This window comes from Rhipicephalus microplus, chromosome 1, assembly GCF_043290135.1.
Source record: "Rhipicephalus microplus isolate Deutch F79 chromosome 1, USDA_Rmic, whole genome shotgun sequence".
Lineage (NCBI taxonomy): Eukaryota > Metazoa > Arthropoda > Arachnida > Ixodida > Ixodidae > Rhipicephalus > Rhipicephalus microplus.
Genome location: NC_134700.1, coordinates 227153446 through 227176326, shown reverse-complemented (window position 1 = coordinate 227176326; position 22881 = coordinate 227153446). Strand labels below are relative to the sequence as shown.

General features: G+C 48.7%; 1 protein-coding gene across 1 annotated transcript in view; it reads right to left on the bottom strand.

The window, feature by feature from the left end:
• LOC119159576 (bcl-2-like protein 2) overlaps positions 1–14024 on the bottom strand; it is a 69167-nt gene extending 55143 nt beyond the window's left edge. Inside the window, exon 1 of the mRNA XM_037412379.2 lies at positions 13428–14024. Coding sequence (XP_037268276.1) covers positions 13428–13859 — 432 coding nt within the window. The 5' untranslated portion in view covers positions 13860–14024. The remainder of the gene's footprint in view (positions 1–13427) is intronic.
• Positions 14025–22881: the final 8857 nt, after the last annotated feature.

The window sequence follows — 22881 nt, the reverse complement described above, 5'->3', positions numbered from 1 at the left end:
ACGACGCCAGCGCCTGCAGGAAACCAGTGCTCGCACACGTAAAACCAAAATGAGAAGAAAACGTTTCGGAGGAGCTGACGCAGCAGCAGCAGCAGCTGGACGATGCACTCGCAAAGAGCAACGCTTGCAAGGGTGGAAAGAAAAACAGGGGCGAGGAAAGGAAAAAAAATAATAATAAAAGATTGAGAGGAGAGAACGCGGAAGCGTGCGCACCGCAGGAGAAGCAGCTGGCGCTGCTGGCCCCGTCACGGACTGCTCGGCCATATTCTGGCAGGGCGTACAGTTGCACGAGCTAGCCGCTCACATGTACAGCCACACACAACGCAGAGTGGTGGTCTCGCGACGACGTGTTCGTCCAACTGGTTCCTTGCGTATACATTATTATCTTCCTTTTCTTTCGTTCTTTTCCTTATTCTAGCTGTTACTACAGTATGCTTAGTGTTCCTTGCAGCGCAGTAAACATGGTCAGACACACACACACACAAAAGCTCCATTTCATAGGCGGCAATGTACAGTTTAGATATACTGAACTCTAAGAAGTGTGTGCGCGTGTCATCTCTTCGGCGAGTCCTGGCCTGCCACGTATGATGACGTTTTAAGAGCCATCTTGGATTCCGCTACTCTAAAAAAGTGTATAATCTTCAAAAATGAGTTAACGCCTTTTTTTTTTTTAAGTGAGACGTATACAGGATTAGTGAGGACCAACAGAAAGCAGCCAAGGGACTTCCCTCGGAGGAAGGTTAAGCAAGCACACAGAGGAAATGAAATGGGAATCAACTGCATCCGGTCGGAGTGTGCGAAGCGTGATGTGATAAAATTGCATCCCAAAAACTATTCAGTCGGTCCTGCTGTAGCACAGGAAAACAACAGCACCTTCGGAGAACAGCGCATATCCCATAGACGCTGCCTCCCTGTTGCAAGCGTCACATGCGTGAATGCCAAAGCCTCGTCCCTGCAGCGCCTCGCCGAACTTTCGAAATGTGAACCCCGTAAACTCGCATCTGATATTTCCCTCGATAGACTATTCGAGAAGAATAAACGTGTACTTAGCCGAGGCCCTCGTTTCCGGAGCCCACAACGACGGCGGCGCAAGCGCGGAATGAAGAAAGATCGGAAAAAGCGATGGCCTCCGCACGTATCGCCGCGGCGCTGTTAAAATATATAAAAGAAAAAGACGGCTTTCCTGGGAGAGCTAAGCCCAGTTGTCGGTCAACATCAAGGCCTCGGATGATCGTATATATAAATACACACGCGCACACACTGTCTCTCAGCGTCTTTTCGCCGCTGGGATAAAACGTGACGCAGGGAGAACATTCTCGTCACGTAGCTGCCAGTATGGAGAAGTCGAGGTCGCACAAATAAAGCGATCCGCGAAAAAAAAACCGGCAATGACCGTTAATGGTTCCCGAGCACGGGGGTTCGGAGCCACAAAGGCACGAAACTGCAGGAACTTGCACGCGCAAAATACAAAAAAGAAAAAAAAGGTTTACCGCGGTACTTCCCATCACACCCCGCCAGAGACAAATGCATCGCGGTTATCTTCGTTAAGTCTGCCAGGCCGTTAATAGGAACGCACGCAAAATAAAAAAAGAACATACTTCTCAGTACAGCGCAGTCAATCTCGTGGGGGTCAGCCTATAATAGTGTTCACGTCTAACCGCTCACACTTTTTTTTTTCTTTGCAGCGGAAGGGGACGGGAGGGGCGTTGTTTTATGAAAGAAACACTGCAACAGAAACAAAGAACGCAAAAACGTACGAAAGACACTTACCCCGCAAAGGGGCCGCAGCGCCATATCCCACCAGCCTGCAGCACAAGCGCCCTCATTTTCCGGCGTAACCTGCCTCCCTTCCCCCCCCCCCCCCCCGCAGCCTCCTCACCCGCTGTTTCTATTTCCACGCCGGGCCCGTCACGCCCGTCGGAAGCAGCGCTCTTCCTGCTTCCGGTCCAGGCCAGAGACCAGCGCACGCGAGTATCGGCCCTGTATACGCAGTGACGAAGGTCGGTCTGTCCAGCGCGGCCGGAGCTTCACAACATACCGCATAATATAAGGCGCATATACGCAAAAGGCCGTCTACAGCATATCCGTAATCTTGCACTGGCCCTGGAACGATAATAACTAGAGACACTAAGCTGAGTCTACATGCGACGCGTAACTGTACCGCACTGCAGTAACCTCACTGTGTATACTTACAACTCTGGTTTCGATAATATCGCACCCAGATGCGGCGATAGCTGGAGATTTCAGTGAACAATTGCGAGCCGCCGAGCGCGCACATGTCAGTCACGAAATCCTGTCGCAAATATGCAACGGGAAATTCGCGGCGTATAACCGAAAATACACAGCATGGAAGAGTGTGGTAATTAGAAACGCAGCCCAACGTACACTTGTGGAAAGGATTACCGTTTCCCTTTTTCAAGTCCAACTATCTGCGGCGTACGCGGTTTAGTTTTTCGAATCCCATCTTGTGCACCAAATCAACAAGCTACGCGAATATCTGTGCTTTTGGCAGTTTTTTTTTTTTTCAAACTGTCGACAATACATTAACAAGGTGCGCAGCTCACGAAAACACTGCGTGGGCAACAAGAGAAACCGCACAACCGTTATAGCTCACAACGTATACATTTTTCGTTAATGACCAAAGCATTAGCGAGTCGCCAATATAAACTTGCTCTGTAAACTTTCGCAGCTTACAGCGCTAAATAAGAAAAAAATTCGGGAGCCCGCAAAGGAAAAATTACGACGTCTACGACCGGAAACAACATCCGGAGGATCGATCAAAGCACCAGTACAAGGCGCTATCCATGACAAAGAAGAAAAAAAAATCGCAGCATATCCACGGAGTGAATGATGATGAGTGGGGCGAAGCGTCCGTCCGTCCGTGAATATGCAGTTCTGGGTACGTCGGAGGGACGGACTGCCCGAGACAACAAGGAGCTTCGCCCCTAAAAAAACACCAGGTGACAACGTGGGAGCGAGTTGGGTAAACTGCTATTGAAACAAAGCGAAAAAAAAAAAGGCAAGCTACAGGCGCTCAGAAACAAGCAAAGTAAAAACCCGTAAGCGCTGATGCGGGGATCGGTGTCGACCACAAGCAGGGAAGCGGCGGAAGGAAGAGATCCGGGGCCCTTTACGATCGCTGCGGCGCGGACGGTCACGAGGTGCAAGTCCGAATCACGCCTGCCCGCTGGCGATGACCTGCTCCCATCCACGTTACGACCGGTCACCGGAAGAATTTCGTCCCGAGAGATATGGTCGGGAACCCCGGGGTGCCGGAGAACGTCCACCAACGCCATGTGGTGAGGCTGCTGCCCATGGCTGAACGAGAGGTCACGCGCCTTCGAAGGTGTCGCTTTGTAGACCAAACAACAGCTTCACTGCTATACTACAAGCTAACTTGAAACGACTACATTGGTCCCCAGGATATACATTAAAGAAAAGAAAGCGTGTGTAACTAGATAGTAGTACCTTGGGTTCACTCCAGCGCTTAAAAAAAGAGGAACTACTACGGGCTACGGGTTGGGCTTTTCGCGCTCATTAAAAAAAAAAATCGGTGCATCAACTTCAGTTTGCAACAATACCCCATTGTCTACACAGCTGATAGTAAATGCTTTGATAATAACTTTCTTTTCTTTTTAGCGCATATCAGGACGCACCAGCTTAGAAGACAAAAAAATGCAGCTAGCAGATGACAAGCAAGCGTATCTATGACGTGGTTCACGCGATGAAAAGTGCGTATCGCCGAGCACATGTGAAATGTTTCAGACGTCGGTTGTTAACGCGGCGCTGATAGTGCTGTCGGCCAGACGCTAGCGTGTTCACCCTAACAGCGTTCACCGCTGTAACATCTTCACTGAATGAATGAAACCATGTTTATTCCACTTTGTTCGCGCCGAAGGCGCTGCGGTGGACAGTCAGGGCACTATAGCAGGGGGGGGGGGGTAGAGCTGCCTCCGTTTTATTACCGGACGTCATGGAGGCAGCTAAGTGGGGGCCGCTTGAATGGCTTGAATCTTGTGGCTGTTGCGGAGCCGGTCGCCAACCGGTGGCGCGGCCGGGTCCTGGAGGAACATGATGAGTGCTCGCCAGAACTCGATGGCGCGATCAGGGAAATAAATGTGACGACCGCGTAGGCACACATTTCCACGCTTAAACAAACTCCAACGAAGAGCAGTTCTCAGCTCCGTAAATGTGTGAGCATCAGCTTTCAAGTTCCGCGAAACAAAGGCGGTTCGGAAAATGCACGTGATCACGACGGGTTGTCGAAACGCTATGCAGACGCGTGAGCCATGGAAAACGCAGCGCGTGCTTGCGATACAAAAGACGCGCCGCGGTACAAATCGCCTCCGCGATCCATCCATATTCGAGATGAGCGAACTAATGCCGCATGCTGAACGAGCCGCTCGTTTCACACGCCGCGTACACACCGCAGAGCGGAACGGGAAGGAGAGAGAGAGAGTCATAGGAACGGAGCATTTGCATCGCGAAGCCGCCGTATGCAAATGACGCTCCCACTTAGCCCCTGCTCATGATTAAACAAGCAATGCACCCCGCCGACGTGGCAGCGACTGCGCAGAGAAAGAGGACGAAAAGAAGAGTCATGGGCCGTTATATCCGCCACGAGCCGGGACAGAACGCGAGGGGAAAAGAAATAGCGTTGGTCCGCGCGCGGGGGCGAAATAGGGGGACGAAGTGACGGAGGAAACGTGCATCATTCTCTGCTTTCCATTTTTCGAATTGCGTTCGACGAGAAGACGAAGCGAGAGAGAGAGAGAGTGTGGAGCAAGAGCAGCGAGCCTCACTATCTCGCGCGCGGTATACGAAGACGACAGCCGCGGCCGCCACCACGAACGTCGAGAACGCAGCGAAAACGACGCGGCGATCATCCGGAATAAGGATGCGAGGCAGAGGAGGAGGATGCGCGGAAACACGACACCGCGGAGAGGATGCAAATTGCGGGAGGGCATCCCCCACACTGCGACACTGCCGCGGTTCGCGAAGGGGGAAACCCAGGAAGAAGAAGAAGACCGCGCACCGCAATGGCCGAGAGAACGCCGTGCCTCCGCAAACTGATGCCGGGAACGAAACTGTACCGAGCTCCGTCAGAGAAAAGATTGCAGGGGAAAAAAGGCATCCGCCGACCGCGAGCGAGCTCGGCGATTACGTCCCGGTGATTTACGGACCTCCCCCGCCGAGTTTATGGCTCGCACTGCGTGCGCCGTGCCCGGGCGTTATGCGGATCGTTCTGCCGCCCCCTCGTGTTTGTTGGCTGTGTCTCTTCCTCGCGCACCACTACAGCGCAAGACTTTCGACGCGTGTGTGTACGCGCGTGTAAGGGGGGGGGGGGGGGGACAGAGCAGTGCAGCAAACAAGACGAGCACTTGCGTCGGCGCTTGCTATGAGCTCTACAGGATCACATCTGCAACACGGCGAACGCCACGGGTATAGTGAACTAGAAGCCACGGGCACCGCACATGTTAACTCCCGTAGAGAAAAGAGCGAAGGCAGTTCCCACGGCGCGCAGTCCGGCGCTGCCTCGCAGCACTGCTATATGAATCGTTTTACATTCTTGTGACGCACCGTGTCAGTCACAAGAAAGGGAACAGGCAATATGTCGTTAGACCTAAGAAGAGCGCGTTTTTTTTTTTTTTTTACAAGCCTCTGGCAACTGAACACAATGTAAAAAGCTATCGTTGAGTCTTATACCGAAGACAGAGAACCCTGTACGTGGACCTCAGATGCCCTGGGAAGCTAACAATGCCTCAAACAATGGGCGAACCAGCGTGGGCGATAGATAGCACGGGCAAGTGACGTTCAAGGAAAGTGACGCTGCCCTGGTGCGACACAACGCGCGCGGCGTTCCTTTGTGCTACAAGCCGTTACGACGTCGTCGTGGGCGTCATCCTGGGAATCCGCGTTGTCCTGGGAACCGCGCGGCGACCAAATTCTCCAACTATTAAGGGCGTGAGCGTTCGCGGCGAACCGCAGCGCATCAACACAGGCGAGCCGCCGAGCGCTTCTGCTGCCGCCGCTGCTTGCTGGCGGCTCTGGCGTCTGCTTGCAGGGGCGCCCCGCGTGAACGATCGACATGCCAGCCGGTCTCCCCGCGCGAGTATACGAGGACGCGCATAGCAGAAGCAGCAGGGGGACGGGTTGCTGCAGGGCGCCTGCAGGGTCACGTGAGCTGGAATTCTTGGAAGGTGCTCGCAGGCGCCCATCTCCGGCTGTGCCTTAATAATGGATCATGCGTGTTGAGGTACACACGGTGGGAAAAGGGGGCTCATCGCTACCCCGACGCCAGGCTTTGCGAATAAATGGTGGGGGATGCGTGGCCGGTTGAGAGTGCGCATGCGCACCAGTAGCACTCCGAAAGCGCCGTCCGGATCGTTAGTGCACAACGGACCGGAATTGTTCGATAAAGCCACTCTCCGGTTCCGGTAAAGTAATTCCAGATAAAGCGCACGAAGAAACTAATGTCGTGGCTACCGTCGAGGAAACCTGGTCGGAACGTGGCGTAATAAGTGAAGATCACGATAGTTCATTGGCGAGTCGCCCCCGCACAGTTATGGGGGACATACCAGTGAAAAGTTAGAACGGGGCGGCTTTCGGGTAAACAGAAAAACCTGCGTGTACCATATCCTAAATATCCACACTGCGCTCTCAGTTACGGCGCGATCAAGAAGGGGCTCAATAACGGAGTCCGAGTGTGACAACACTGCAACAACCGAGTGACAGGTACGAGAAAATACGATCAGCGCTTTCAACATGGACGTACCAACTACTCTCATTAGTTCAATGTGTAACAAACTTGGCAAGTCGAGCTTCCCACGGTTCTAACGCATGCGCAAAGCCATCCGATACGCCAGCAGGGGTGGGGGGGGGGGTGATCCCTTAAGCCGTGACGGGGACAAACGAGGCGCGACGGGCGCCGAAACCAGAGCTCGCAGCACAGCGCACATGTCGCGCGAGCAATGGCTGCATACGTTCTACTCGTATGCGAGAAAGGTGCGTTGCACCGTCCCGGTTAGGGAGGAACAACAATACGGGCGAGAAAACCGCTCCAAACCACGCCCGCAAACAGAACGCGAGCAGACACGCGATCACGAGGAGAAACAGCTGGGCGAAAAAAAAAAAAAAAAAAAAAAACTCGCTCGCACAAGCTGCAAGCGGGAAACGACGTCAGCTGCGCACACATCCGAAGAATCGAGCAGTTGGCTGCCGCGTATATATAAAAGGTCGTGAGCCACTGCATATGGGAGAGTACAGTTTTCCGCCGAAGGAAACAACAGAATGTCGAGGGACTGTTGCCCTGGGTCGTCAACATCACCCAACACTGGAAGAGGAATACAACCTCGATATCAGCCACGAAGAGGAGATGTCGTGAAACATGCACGTGCCTTAATAAAGTGTCTGGGTGCGTAAGAAGAAATATGCATGCATACACACTTACGGCGAGTGCAACGCGAACAACGAGGGTGTTCTACAGAAGGACTACACTAACGGTCATGTAGTGTTCCACAGCTTCTTCAACTGACTGGAGTTGAAAACTTCGCGCTATGTAACGTTACCCCAGACTGCACTTTTCATGCACTGACGACGTCTACTGCACGTCGCAACATCGTAGCGGATTCCCGCAGACCGTTAAAAAAAATAGTAACGGGAAAGTTGCGCTTGCGGCCTTGCCGGTAGCGGAATGTAACTCGACAAGGAAAGCTAAACCCCGCCGGTTATGAGACCGCAGTTTTTTTTTTTTTTATTCTCGTTAGCGCTCGGCACAATGTGGCGCTGTACGCGCGGTCAAGAAGAAAACGGCAAAAAGGAACTCCCCCGGTCAAGAAGAAAACGCCAAAAAGGAATTCCCCGTACAGGCACGGCCGCGGCGATTTGAGCTGGCGGCAGGCCGCCAGCATTTTTACGCCAACCGGATGTTCAGACTCAAATCTCGTTGCAGCTCGCCAGCCGACTCTGCAGTGTAAATACGAGTCAGCAGGCCGCGTGCACTGTGCAAACCAAAAATGGGCACTGCACGAACACGCACAGTGAGAGAGACTTCCGTTGATGAATCACTCTCTACAGTGCACTCTTTGTATCCACTGCATCGCTGGCGGTCCCCGTTCGGAAATGTCTGGCTAGGCCGTCCATTCGAAGGAACTGGCTGAGGCTTTTGGTTTCGCAACACGCGTTGCTCCTTAAAACAGGTAAAAAAAAAGGGGGGGGGGGGCGCTGACATAACATGTACGGTGACTAGCAAACATGGAAGCATGTGGCTTCTCGAGCTCAAAAGATCGCCGACGACTTCCAAAAGCCTACTCAACATTCATACGCTGCACTTGGAAACAATATTAAGTAAGAAAAAAATACCATTTATTCCAGAAATTAGGGTAAACTAGAGTCGAGCATAATCTTCCAACTTGTTAGGCGACGTGCCACGTGTTGGAAGTTATGCTGAGCGGGACTGCACCTCTACACAGCCATGATTGCTAACGACTGAAAAAAAAAAAAGACAGAGAGAAAGAGAGAGGTCATGACGAAAATCAAGGAGGCTAAACATGAACCAGTAAGCAGTGCGAGCGCTTTGTGAAGCGCGAAAGATGGACGTTTATGTGCCTCGAAATCGTTGTACTTGTGTACGTTCAACGCGTTCATAAGGGAAGAAGCGTGGCGGACGTGCTCTCTAAACAGTTAGTTAAAAGCTGCCGCGACAACACCGCGAATATAGATAGCCCAAGTGCGAGGAACGCCTCGAAGAAAATGCTGTGCTGAGAAGGAGTTCACCTGCGCGTATACGACGACCATTAGACGTACGAAGTAGGAAAGAAGCCCGGCATCGCAGTGCCGATGATAGGGGGGGGGGGGGGGGGAGACGGGAGGATGCGGAACTCTCCAACGGCTCAATTACCGCACGCCTGTAAGACAGACAGATTGAGCTGCAACAGCTGCTTAGCGGCGCTCTGTCACGATATCGGAATCGGTAGAGCCCGAGGAGAACACGAAACCGAGGTTTCGACATCTCGCCTCGCTGCGACAAGTATAACCAAGTAACTATGACGACAGCGCACGGAGACTTCACTTTGATTCATTCATAAGCAACCTGACTGTTGATAAAGGTTGACCAAACTGATTTTCGAGAGCATAACACTGGTGGCGTCTAACTTATCTGCAGGATCGAACACGTCCGGCAGCAAACACACCACTACGGTATTTGAAAACTTTTTCTTTCTATCTTTTCTTCTTTCTCTCTCTTTCTTTCTTTCCAGGTTCCAATTTTCCGTTTGATCACCCATTGCGAAAGGCGGGGCAACAATGATCAGCATCACAATTATCATTCTCAGTCTTGATCTCGCCCCTAGCAACCAAGCCGGAACATATGCCTTCCACACGGAACGTAAGCACTTTGCTAGCAATCCCGACACCAACGCGGGTCAGGACAATTTCCTCGCCAAAAGTTTTGCAGACGTCGGCCAAAAGACCTCCCCCCCCCCCCCCCCCAGAGGATAATTGTCAGTCGCACTTCCGTAATAACGTCAAGACAAAAAAAAAATCTGCCGCTAAAGGCCTATTTATTACTCGCGCCAAATAAAGCGGCTACATCCGGACCTGCAACCGTCACAAAACAGATCCTGCGACTGGCTACAAATGCGCGACGGTGCAATTCACCTTGAAGGTAGCAGCCGGCCCATGCAGCTGAGAACGCCGGGGTAAATAAAACCTGCTCAGGAAACGAACCATTGGAAAGCAATATAGAGATACGAACTCTGCGCACGCAGAACTTCGGGATCGCCAAGTTCTTCGGGCAAAGCTCTCGGAATCGAAACAACCCAAGGTCTTCCGCGCCACCCGAACACTGCCCCGGGGCTCTTTCGCACGGCCTTCTTTCGACGGCTGTGCCTGATCGGGCACGGTGTTTTGCTACGATTACCGATCTTTTTTCATTGGCATAAGCAGGCAAAGCGCCAGCGGTTCCGGACCCGTCAGGTCAGCGGCTGCAGAAAAGCGTTTTGAGCGAGCTTCTGTAGTAACGCAGTGAGGATGAGAAGCGCGCGGATGGAGTGCTTCAACGAAGTACCTATGCAGCGTTATTTATAGGCACTATAGACGTCGTCACAGGGCGATGTTGCGGATGTCGTCAGATTAAGATAGTCGCGAAGGTCGAACTTGTGTAATCGTTACGGTGGCGCAACTGTACACAGGAAGTGGCGAGCGCCAACCAAAAGCGTTACATGCAGGGACAAGCATGCTTAATAGACTGACTCATGCGCAAACGCGTCTCGACGTGAACACCGAAAACGAAACTATCGGGCTGACTTCTAGCCGACGCAGTCTCTTATCTGGCTTTCTTATCTGATCAGGCGTTTGGAGAAAGACGCTACTTGGAAACAGTAACCACTGACACGAGGGTGAGCTGAAAGTGCCAATGAAGATACAGTAATCGCAATTACACAACAGGACACGGCGTGTCTGCATAAGCGAAGCTATAGTCGCAGGTGAAATCATTTACGCGTGCCATGACCTGCGGACAGGTTCGTTGTTCAGAGCCTGGTGCCCTAGTTATTGATGAAACTGCACAGCTCAGTACGATGTTGCAGCTTTCCGGAGCCCTCCACTACGGCGTCTCTCATAATGATATGGTGGTTTTGGGACGTTAAACCCCACATATCAATCAATCAACGATGTTGCAGTTGAGTTGTTGGCGAATAAGATGAAATATCTGCACAGTTTCGATACAACCTGGAGTCCGATGTGTACAATTAGTACATGTGGTTATAGATCCGGCTACACAACGATAACATATGCCTAAAGGTCGCTTGCTTAGCGCATTTCGAAGCTTATTGGTCAGCACTTTGTCGGTAGCGTACATGAATGCAACTTCGTTGACGGTGTACTACACTGCACAAACGCGAAGACGCAGCGGTGACCTGCAGGGCAGGAGATACCGAATAAAGCATTCTGGGAGCCCAACAGCGTTGCCGCAAAACAATGCGCTTCCCGACTCAATGCGTACAGGGCTGCCACCAAGCATCGTGGGATGGTGGGAAATTTGAAGACAAGATGAGTGGCCGAAGCGAACCATCGATTTTTCATACGAACAACAAAAAACTGTACGAGTGATCATCGCAACGCTCGTTAAAGATGAAGCTAAACCAACATTACTTCTGGGAAAGTGCCGAAAACTCGGTTTGTGCGATGACGTCGAAAGGGAAACCAACCCAGACGGGCAAGCGCCAGAGAGATCGATAACAACGTTTTATCACAGGAAAGCCACACAAAATTGGCCAGTACCACAAGGTTGACAAGGGAGCAACATATTGTCCACGATAAACGACGCGGAAAAAAAAAATACGTGTTGACGTCGCCCACTGTCGAGAGAGAGAAATCGTCGAGCTACAAGGACGTTTGAACAGCTGCGGTCGGAAACACACACCAATGACGCGGCACTCCTCGGAGGAGCTTTTCGCGGCCGTTTCTGAAGCATAACAAGTGCTGCCGTTTCAGAGAGGGCAGCTCTTCGACAAAGCGCCGCCTGGTTATCGAGCGCAGGCCGCAACGCTTAATCGAACGCGTCACTTAATTGGGTTAGCACGCCACCACGAGCAACTGTACGACGAGTACTGCATGCCCTTTCCGCGAGGCGCCTGCCACGACCATTTTCGGCCGGTCGGGTTGGCCTCGGTCTGGCGAAGCTCTGGAAAAAAACAGGCCGCTCGCTGCGCAGTAGGGCAAGAAAGACGGCGCTACGCACGTATTGCCCGATCCACCTCTTCGAGGCCGCGAGCATCGGTATAGGGCGCCAAGGCAGGAGAAAAAGCGCTAAACGGTGGCTTAAGCAACGTGACTACAGCAAGCACCCGCACATGTATCAAATGACTAAAAACGACAGATCGCTAGCCAGTGTTTTTTTTTTTTCAGCGCGAAACGGACGAGAACATCGTGACACAACAAGACAGACGAACGCTGACTTCCAACAGTATATATATATAATTAATAATATTGGATAACAATGGAATATATTGATAAAAACACATCAAGCAGGCAAGAACACTGTAGCTGTAGAGGTAAAGAGGACACCATCGCTTGGACGCTCAAAATGTACTGCTATAAGTCAGCGCTCGTGCCTGCCTTATTGTATCTCGGTCGTTTCGTCCTCGTCCATCGAGCCTCGAGAGAAAGTGGCTAAACATAACGAACCAAATCATTCGCAACAGTCCTGTTACGACAGGTCATGTGAACACACATTCCTGCTTCTCTAAATGCCAGGTCGTGAATAACCTCCCTGAGCAACGAGAGCGTCCCTGGGGGAGAAAACCGAAGCGCTTCCAGGGGCAGTACTCTTGCCAGTGAGAGGCCCGGCATCCGCTAGATAGACTCCTCAAGAAAAACGCCGCCGGAGGGGACGGAGGGAGGCACTGCCTGGGGACGCGATAAGGGCTCGGAACGAGCCGGAAGTGAGGCTCAGAGGCGACACTCCCATTGACTGCTTTGCTGGGCACGATGCGAGTCGGCCGAAGAATGCTACTCGCGTTGGGGTGCGGGCTCTCGCCGAGCTGCTAATCGCTAGGCTGCCACTAAGCGCGGGTGTTGCTACAGCACACTCTGTCTCAATGTTATACAGCACTGTAACACTAGTAATCAACCGCAGTTCAGCTTACAGCAGCCGCTAAACCAGGCTTGGACTGGGGACCAGACGGCCGACAACTATAATAAGGGCAGCTGCTGTAGTGGAAATTTACCGCCTCCGCCAAAGTTCTTTGTAGTTAGCACAACGACGGGCACGTCATAACTGAAAACTGGGTTACATTCAGGCTTTGTGGGAAAAACCTTTATGAACAATGGCCGTTCTCGCTACACGCTCTGCAAAGGTTTACATTCTACGAGAACTGCCGCAAAATAATGGGGCAAAAAGCGCCCGAGTTTGGGAAGCGACCAAATTTATAAGGCGATATGTAATACTTCTGCTTCTGACATGAGCAGCGCACAAAGAAGAATCGCGTACACGAGGCAGAAACCAGCTTTCAAGCTAGTTAGAGAAAACGGTCAACTTTTTGAAACATTAGCGCGAACAAAAATGATTGACCTAGTTCATTTAAGGCATGGCTCGTTCATGGGGCTCAACGCGGCAAGATATGAAGTTCGCTTCCACTAACGATAATAATCTGTGCGGTGAAAAATCTGGCCGTACTGCAAGTAGCCATCTTGTGGCCCACTTATGTTTGAAGCCAACGATTTTCATTACCTTAACGAAGACACACTCGCACTAATGCTCATGCAGTAATAGTGGGACTGTGGTATTGTCCGAATCACACTAGATATTGGCAACAGAGTAGTATGAATAACGGAGGCTCACAAACTGCCGGCGGCGTCAGAGCGAGGATTGGAAAACACCGGCTCGCGTCTGTCTCGCAAAATGGGGCCGTCAGGTCTCCACTTACCCATCCTTGGTGGTCCTTTATCCAGGGAAGAAGCCTCGTACAGACGTACGAGGACAACCAGGATGCGATGCTGTCCACCAGTTCGGACCAGTTCTTCTCGACGCAGAGCGCCGACAGCTCCACACTGAACGCGAAGGCACCCACGATGCGTGCCCACGTAATCCCTTCGCTGAAGAGCTCGTTCAGCACGTCTGTGTACGCCGTCTGGGCCACGGAGGGAGTCATGTCGAGTCGGCCACACATCTGAGTGAACTCCTCGCGGTATTTGGTGACAAACTCATCCCCCAGCGTCCGCAGTACGAGAGACACTTTGGAAGGTCGCGGCAATGGCGGGCACGTATTCCACTGAACGCCGCGCCGGTTTAGCTGGTAACGCATGAAGTCGTTCACCAATTCGTTCACTTGAGTCTTCTCGGCCTCGTTGACGGCCATGGTGGCGACGCCGGCGGACACAGCAACGAGACAAACAACTGCACTGGGTCCTCAACCGCTCACCGGCTACACGATTCGTTGACTGCCGGCTCCCTCGACGCCGGCTTGAAAGCAGCTTACGCACACTGCTCCCCCTACGCGAACCGTCTGAGGCACGCTGCCGAGTTGGACGCAGTTCGCCGTCTGACGGTCGCCCGGCGAAACACGGTCGCAGTGGAGAGGGGGCGTATAGCAACGATCGCAGCGGCCGCGCAGTGATGGCGACGCCAGCGGCGCTCTGCTTTCTAGGCCGCCTCCGTCAAACGCTGAATATATTTTTTTTTTCTACCGCAGTAAAGAAGGCTACGTAGACAACATTTCTGGCTGATATAAAAGAAACAGAATTACTTCATTCAAAGCGGCAATCACCGAGTAAGGGAAGCCGTAAAGATATCAGTATTCTGTTATCTATGTTGTCGCATAGATTGTTCAGTGGCGATCAAAATTAAGCATGAAACACGATCAGTGATGCAGTTGCTATTTTTCGTGACTTGAACTATTTTCTCGCAGTCTTGGTTTCTTATAAGTAAATTTTGGTTCGTGACTTAGGCAACGCATCATTTATGTTTTATAAAAGAGGTGCTGCTCCACAGCTAGGGTGTTCTGCTGATAAGTTGGGGACGAGGGTTCGAATCCCGGCCCCGGCGACCGCATTTTGCGAACTAAATGCAAGAACAACCGCGTGATTACATTTGGGCGCACTTTAAGAAACACTTGATTGATGAAATTAACCCGTATATCATCACGGCGTGTACATATAATAGGCAGTTTTTGGAAGGGCTATGCAAAGATTTACGTTAGCGCTGGCTACTCCACTTATATGTCATACGCTATCCTCTTGAGTACGCACGTTAAGAAAAATCACGTACGTAGCCAACGAGCACTCACAGCTCAACTACAAAAAAAAAAAAAACGTCCGCAAGTGATTTCAGCTCGTGTGGAGGTGCTCCACTTGTTGAACGATAAATATCGGCTGAACCGTTGTGGTGAAGAACGCATATATCGTTGGTTTGAACTGAAACCATAGAATACGATCTACACTGCAACCGTAAGTGAGCGAAATTAGCGCGAGATCTCATTTGGAGAATTAAAATAAGGATTCGTGGCCAATGTTATTTGGATTATTATTTATTTATTTATTGGTTTGTTTGTTTGTTTATTTAATTGCTTGTTTGTTGCTCTGTCCTTGTTTATTCATGTGCTCAAAAGTATGCCATGGAGCTCACTTAGGCTGAAAGTTAGAATAAAACAGTAATGGTAAAATACATGCCATGCTTAACCGACGACGATGACGACAACAACAGCAATAATAATAATAATAATAATAATAATAATAACAATAATAATAATAATAATAATAATAATAATAATAATACTAATAATAATAATAATAATAATAATAATGCTATATCTGGGCTTCAACGTCGCAGGGGGGCTCCGGAAATTCAGATGACCCGCTATTCTCTGACATCACGAGCTCTAGCATTTCACCTCTTTCTAGATGCAAACAGGATATCTAAACAATGTAAATTTTGTATGCGCACTGTTCTCTATCTTTTATCTTCCTTTCTTTTTTTTGTCGACATTGTTAGCACTTCATGGTTCACCTGTCTCAGGCTCGTTTCATATGTCGAGCAAATTTTCGGGAACACTGAACTTTTTGGACATTTCTGTTATCTTATTTTTACCTATTTATCACTATTTCTTTGTGTCTGTGTGCGCATGAATGATTGAATGACTGATTGATTAATCGATCGATTAATTGCGATGTAAGGGGCTCCGAATTTGAGCCCTACTGATGACACGCGCACTACTATTATATTGAACCTACATCATAATATCAAACATGTATTCAAGCAGATTTTGAAAAAAAAAAGCAAAAGCAAAATTCCAAGAATTTTTTTTTCACGAAGCCCGCACGTGCGATTTCTTTTTCACCTTTTTTGTCAATATCGCACGCATAAGAGAAGACGAAACACGATCACATTTCTTCGTCTTCCGCCATTGTTAACGACTACGACTGCTACAGATTACACTATACTACTACTTCGATCTGCTTCTCAAGCGATAGTTTTCCTAACGCAAACAAAATCCATCGTAGTTAATCAATAGACCATGGCGACTCAAACGCCACGAGCACATTTCCGTCTGAGGAAAAAAGAAAAAAAGACTCTTGACATCTCTATTCCTCGCTGTGGTTTTCGGTTTTCATTCCTTCGACATCATTTGCCGAGTTAGCGCGTATTGTCTGTGAGGGTAGCTCGTAAACAATGAAAGGCTTCTCGAAGAAATTTGTACGCGCGCGCGAATAGAAATGGCTGCTGGCAGGGGAGAGAAGGAAAACCGGCTGCTGCCGCGCAATGCGTGTCTTGGCGACTCGAAACTTTTCCGCTCCACCTTCTTCTTTTTCCTATACCTGTACAGTTTTCTTTTACCACTACGCACCTCCGCATTCCTCCTAGTACGGCGTCATTTGTGAAGAGTTCGGGGCGGGGCGTTTCTTGAAAAAAAGACGCACATTTTGGACAGGAAACAGAAAGTACCTGGCACCGACAGCTGAAGAAACAGAGAAGTAACAATAGAAAAAAGTAGAGAATAATTGAAAGATGCAAAAGGGTAGACGCAGATGAAACCAGGAGCGTCAGAAAGGAAGCTAATCGTGTTATTTAAAAAGCTTACATCCGGCTAACGAGGACTCGGGAGAAAGCAGCGATATTAACCTTTTCCGACAGAGTAAATGCCAGTTACATAGTCGCTTGCTCTGCTGCTGTATGTGCTACGTTGTAACTTTTTTTTATTTACTTGCTGTTGTTTGTTCTTCTCAGAGCGACACGACGAACACATAGCTAAACTGTGGGCAACATCACTTTATCGGCTACACTCGGTATATGTATGTATGTATGTATGTATGTATGTATGTATGTATGTATGTATGCACGTATGTACGTATGTATGTATGTACGTACGTACGTACGTATGTATGTATGTATGTATGTATGTATGTATGTATGTATGTATGTATGTATGTATGTATGTATGTATGTATGTTGCAGCTTACGAGGCGAGTAATGTCACCCCACCCACTAGATACTGGCGGTTATATAGGCAACGTCCTCGTCTTCATTGCGGTGTTCTGCAGCATGCTCTAGTGCAGCCGGATCGATTGATTGATATGTGGGGTTTAATGTCCCAAAAGCACCGTATGATTAGGAGAGACGCGGTAGTGGAGGGGTCCGGAAATTTCGACCACCTGGGGTTCTTTAACGTGCCCCCAAATCTGATAACACGTGCCTACAACATTTTCGCCTCCATCAGAAATGCAGCCACCGCAGTCGGGATTTGATCCCGTGACCTGTGGGCCAGCAGCCGAGTACCTTAGCCACTAAACCACCGCGGTGGGCCCTAGCGCAGCCGGAGGTCGTGGGTTTGGTTCCCTCGTAAAACTGCCACATCCTCGATTTCTCGCGGTTTGCGAATGAAGACGGACAGTGCAAAAGCCATGAACTAAAACTGAGATTGGTCTTCGCACGTATAGAAAAGCATCCCAGCTGCCAGTGTTATTTCGGAACTCTGGACCACGACGGTAACTTCCGCGCCGCCCTTACACTTGTGGCACGAAAAGAAGAGACTATAAACACATCTAAAAAAAGAGCGTGAATTATACAATTAAACTCTTTTAATTCCTCCCTCTTCGCCCCCCTTTTTTTAATGCGAAATATGTTTTCAAGCAGCGGCGCTAATCCGTGAGTCGGCGCCGAGTTTCGAACCACCGGAGCATGCCACATCGGGTCCGCGTCACGCGTTCCTTCAAGGGCGACTGTCATTGGCGCGCGAAACGACGGAGCAATTATCCGCCAGCTTTTCTTTTTAAAGATGACGGGCGACAGTTCTCTAAGCCGCGCTGTGGTCTTTAAAGGATACCCAAGACACCGCCGCAAAGCCGTCGAGTCTGCATTATGCAGTCGCGGCTGTTCACTCAATGGTGGGAGAGGGATTTTGAGAAAAGAAAGACGCAGGAAAGGAAAGGCGTAGTAAAAGAAGGACGGACATTGATTAAGAGTGGCCCTGATCGGTCGAGATTGCGTGAGCAGCACGGGCCGTGCTCTGCGCGTATAAAAGCCTCGGCCCCGGTGCGCTATTTGTAAAGCGGGATTCCGGCCGCTCGCGTCACGAGTAATTAGACGGCCCATTCGTCTGGCCGTTGTTCGTATAGACAGGGGCCGCGCGTGCTGCTACGCGAAGGCTTAGCAACGACGCACGCAACGCTCATCACGTGGAACGGTGCTATCAAAAGAACGTTGAATCTAACGTTCGTAGAAAATGAAATGAATGGTAAAGAAAATTTAAAGGTGAGAACGAGTACTATTTGCTTCTTTTACAGTGCTTTATTTCTTTCTATAGGACATCGGGTGATGCCCTTACTACTTCTTTATGTGGGTTTGCACCTAATCATAATTGTTCCTCTCAGAAAAATGGTGTTGTGTTTCCAAACACAGGCCTCAATTTTTCTTCTAGCACAATAATAAATCAAGCACCAAACTCAAGAAGAAGCAAGATATGTGCAACATTTGCTTGATTTTGGAAACCCACTGAAGCAGCTTTATCGTATAAGTACTCATAGTCGTGCGCACGAGAGGGGGGGGGGGGGGTAGTCACCTAAAAGGGGAGGGGGTCCTTCGAAGCCCCCTGAAGGGGATTTCTGTGCACAGCTGTGTGTGTGCTGTTATTGTTATGCCACGGTCGCAGTTGTTCCTCTTTCGTAGCTAAAGGAAAAGCTATTGGCTGTTTTTTTGTTTCGACAAGTATTTCCCCCCTTGCTTGTGCATAAAAACCTATTTTTCTCTATTTCTTCCACTGCTGTTTCGTGACTGCGAAGTCATCATCAGCAATGAACCAATGTTGGAGCAATCAGTAATGAACAGCAGGGTTCCGAAACGAACAAATAACGAACAAAAAAAAAGGAAGGAGTGAACTTTCCTGCACGGGGGGTCCCACCGGTCTTGAAAAACAGGTCAAAACAAAGCAGAGCTTAGAAAAAAGAGAGAAAAAAAAGCTTTCCGACGGAAGTAAACAAATCGCCTCAGGCTGTGTATAAGGGGGGAAACCTTCTTTGTAAGGTGAGCAAAGTGTTCAGTAATTGGGAGAAACGTGCGTCGACGAAAAACCACCCTCCAACGTCAAGCAGTAAACAAGCTCATAAATAACGGTGAATATAAATAAGAAGAAGAATGGGGGAGGATTCCGCCTTGACGCGTGAACCCGTCCGACGCGCGTCTTGCAAAAAAAAAAAAAGAAAAAAACTCCGGAAGCTTCGCTCAGCGCAATATCGTCGTGGAATGCAGTGTATACGCTCGTACGCGCAGGCAGAGGCGAGACAAAAGCGGCGCTAATTTAATACGGCCCCTCATCAATAAAGAGCGCGCTCCGGGAGGATGGAAGAAAAGGAACGAGACAGCGCGATTCTCTCGGGGCGACTGTATTCGAGGGAGAAAAAATAAACAGCAGCAAAGAGTTGATGACGGGTTCCTCGTATGTACACCACGTGAGGATTAGATCGAAACAAAAAAGAATGAAATACGAATTACATAAACTCGAAGGATTGTACGAAGGTGACAGCTTTAATTCGTGCACCAGGAATATCTCCCCCCAAAAAACGGGACGACTATATATGAAGGACCCCCCCCCCCCCCCGACGTATACTGCCCGTGTATGTTACGTAAAGGAGAAACGAATAAAACGGTCGCTGAGGTAAACAAGTGTAATTGCTTTCGCGCCACGCGTCTGCGTGTGTGTACATGTATCTGGAAATGAGCGAATCTCGGCTTTTTGTGCCGCCGTGCATCCTTATGTGTTCGGAGTCTACATTAGGAGAACTGTTGTATTCCCCGCGGAGGAATGCGTGTTCTTCCGAAGTTTGCGAGGTTGGATACAACTACACGGTGTTTTGTTGTTTTCGTTGTCGCTGTTCGTCCCTTGATGTCATTGCAGTTCTGCGCTTGTGCGAGTGGGTTTCCTGACTGAAGATTTATACAGATTTTTCTCGTTCACATTTATGTCAAATTCAATTATTATTATTATTATTATTATTATTATTATTATTATTATTATTATTATTATTATTATTATTATTATTATTATTATTATTATTATTATTATTATTATTGTTATTATTATTATTATTATTATTATTATTATTATTATTTCACTGTTGAGAAGACGTGTAGTATAGACAACAGACAGGCGACAAAACGTTGTGCCTCACGTGTATGGTGAGAGAGAAATAAAATTTAATGACTGATCTTCATTAAAATAAATTTTAAAAAGCAAAAAATGAGACAGCAACTCTATTTGTCATATTCAACGCGCATGTACATAAAACGTACATTAAGATGAAAACGTATGCCTATCTTCTGATGCCGTAAGAGATGCTTTTTAAATTATTTAATTACCTTCAAGCTTTAAGGTTGGATCTCACCAAATAATCTGGTCAATGAACACGCGTCCGATATATGTGGACGATTCTAAACAGCCCATATGCACACCTAGCCACGAGAATGTTTTCAGAAACCTCCCTTGTGCGAAGCATATGTTGTATATGCATATTTTTATAGCGTGTGCGTAATAAAAACATTTTATAGCGTGTACTATACATATATAGGAATTGCACCGCAAAACTAACCGTAACGTTTCCCTGGTTCCAGAATATCTATGCATCCTTCGACGCCTCGAAGTATATGCGGGCGAGTTCGCATGAGACGCCTCGTGTATCCGTCTCTTGTCGTACACAGATTCACCATAATTTGTGCTATTTATATGCTCTCCGGGCTTGAGCGGCGGAAAAAATAGCGGAAACCTGAGAGACAGGATGCGTCCGTGGCCACGATCAAGATTTTCCTTCGTTCCACGAGACACGCAAACGCAGACCGGAAACGTTTCGTACGCAATACGACACGTCTGCCAAATATGCGCAGAAAATGGCAACTTTTCTTTTTCCTTATAAGCGCATGCACGTAGTACATTTAGAAGCATGTGACGAAGAAAACGTATCCATAGTTTTACACAGTCGGAAAATTCGTACAATGACAGCTTGGCAGCCTATAATAAGCAAGGGTAGGACTGCAGTGAACAATATTAGGCAAAATATTGATGACTGACAGTTAATTAACAAGCCATCACAAGTCATGATCCTTACGCAGCGAAAGGGCGGTCGTGTCACATTGCTCCAATATTGGTCGACCTGAAAACCTCCGTGTGAAAGAGCGTATTGTGCCTACTCAGAAGTTATTTTGATTCTTTTTTGGTGGTTTTTGGGCACAAATAGCACTTCACCTTCTCAGCCAAGTATACATACATACATACATACATACATACATACATACATACATACATACATACATACATACATACATACATACATACATACATACATACATACATACATACATACATACATACATACATGCGTACATACATATATGCATGCATACATACATACATATATGCATGCATACGTACATACATACATACATATATGCATACATACATACATGCGTACATACATACATACATACATACATACATACATACATACATACATACATACATACATACATACATACATACATACATACATACATACATACATACATACATACATACATGCTCAGATTTGGGTGCACGTTAAAGAACCCCAGGTGGTCAAAATTTCCGGAGCCCTCCACTACGGCGTCTCTCATAATCATATCGTGGTTTTGGGACGTTAAGCCCCACAAATCAATCAATCAACACATACATACATACATACATACATACATACATACATACATACATACATACATACATACATACATACATACATACATACATACATACATACATACATATTTTGCTTCTCGCGTAGCGATATGCACAGCGGTGCAGCGGCCGTGACAGGTGTGGGTATAAGTGCAATTACGGCAGCCGCAAAGGAGTGTTGACACAGCTCTTCTCTCGCAGCGGAAACGCGGCCCCCGCATTTTGTTTTTTCCTCTCTCCAAGTTTTTTTAACGAAAGGCGAGAGTCGAGTGGCGTAATATGGGCGACGCTTATCTCGCGCCCATCTACGCTCTCACGAGAAACCGCGAGTTGCCTCAGCGACCGGTGCGCACTGAAAGTCACACAGAATGAACGCGCGAAAGATGGAGAAAAAATAAAGATAACTGCGCGGACAGACAGCACCCGGGCAACAGCGCGCCTTCTCAATGACGTACGCCTGTTATCGCATCTATTCGAGGGAAGCCCGATGCATATGTTTACACTACGTACGCGACATATAGGCAGCTATTGGGCGTCGTCTCGTGCGTGGATAGCGAGCGAAATGCAAACGGTGTAAGCGCAGCAGCCGAAATACACCCGCGGATTGCTCTGATGCAGCTACCGTTCGCATGCGCGATATGCTCGAGTGCACCGCACAACAGAATATCACCTACTCTCTTTCTTTTATTTGTATGCTGTAAACAACAGCAACAAAAACAACAAAAAAACTGGAATATGATATATAGCTGTCGAAATATAGGGTTCGGCAGAAAACGCAGAAGAGGAAATCATAGGTTCAACATTTTATGAAGTGTACACACGTCGCTAAAGTAACAAACCTTAAGGAATGTTTGACTGCATAAGACATTGCCGGCGGGATCGCTCGTGGCATTTGTAAACAGCTCACAATACAAAGTGCGCAGTGGCTGGCTGAAGGTCACCTTCTGGGATTCGGGAAAGAATTATCTACGCTCGCACGTGACAGCATAATACGTACACAATATGAGTATTTAACTAATAAATTGCTGCTGAAACAAATCTTGTCAAAAGCCCCGCCGCGGTGGTCTAGTGGCTAAGGTACTCGGCTGCTGACCCGCAGGTCGCGGGTTTGAATGCCGGCTGCGCGGCGGGTGCATTTCCGATGGAGGCGGAAATCTTGTAGGCCCGTGTGCTCAGATTTGGGTGCACG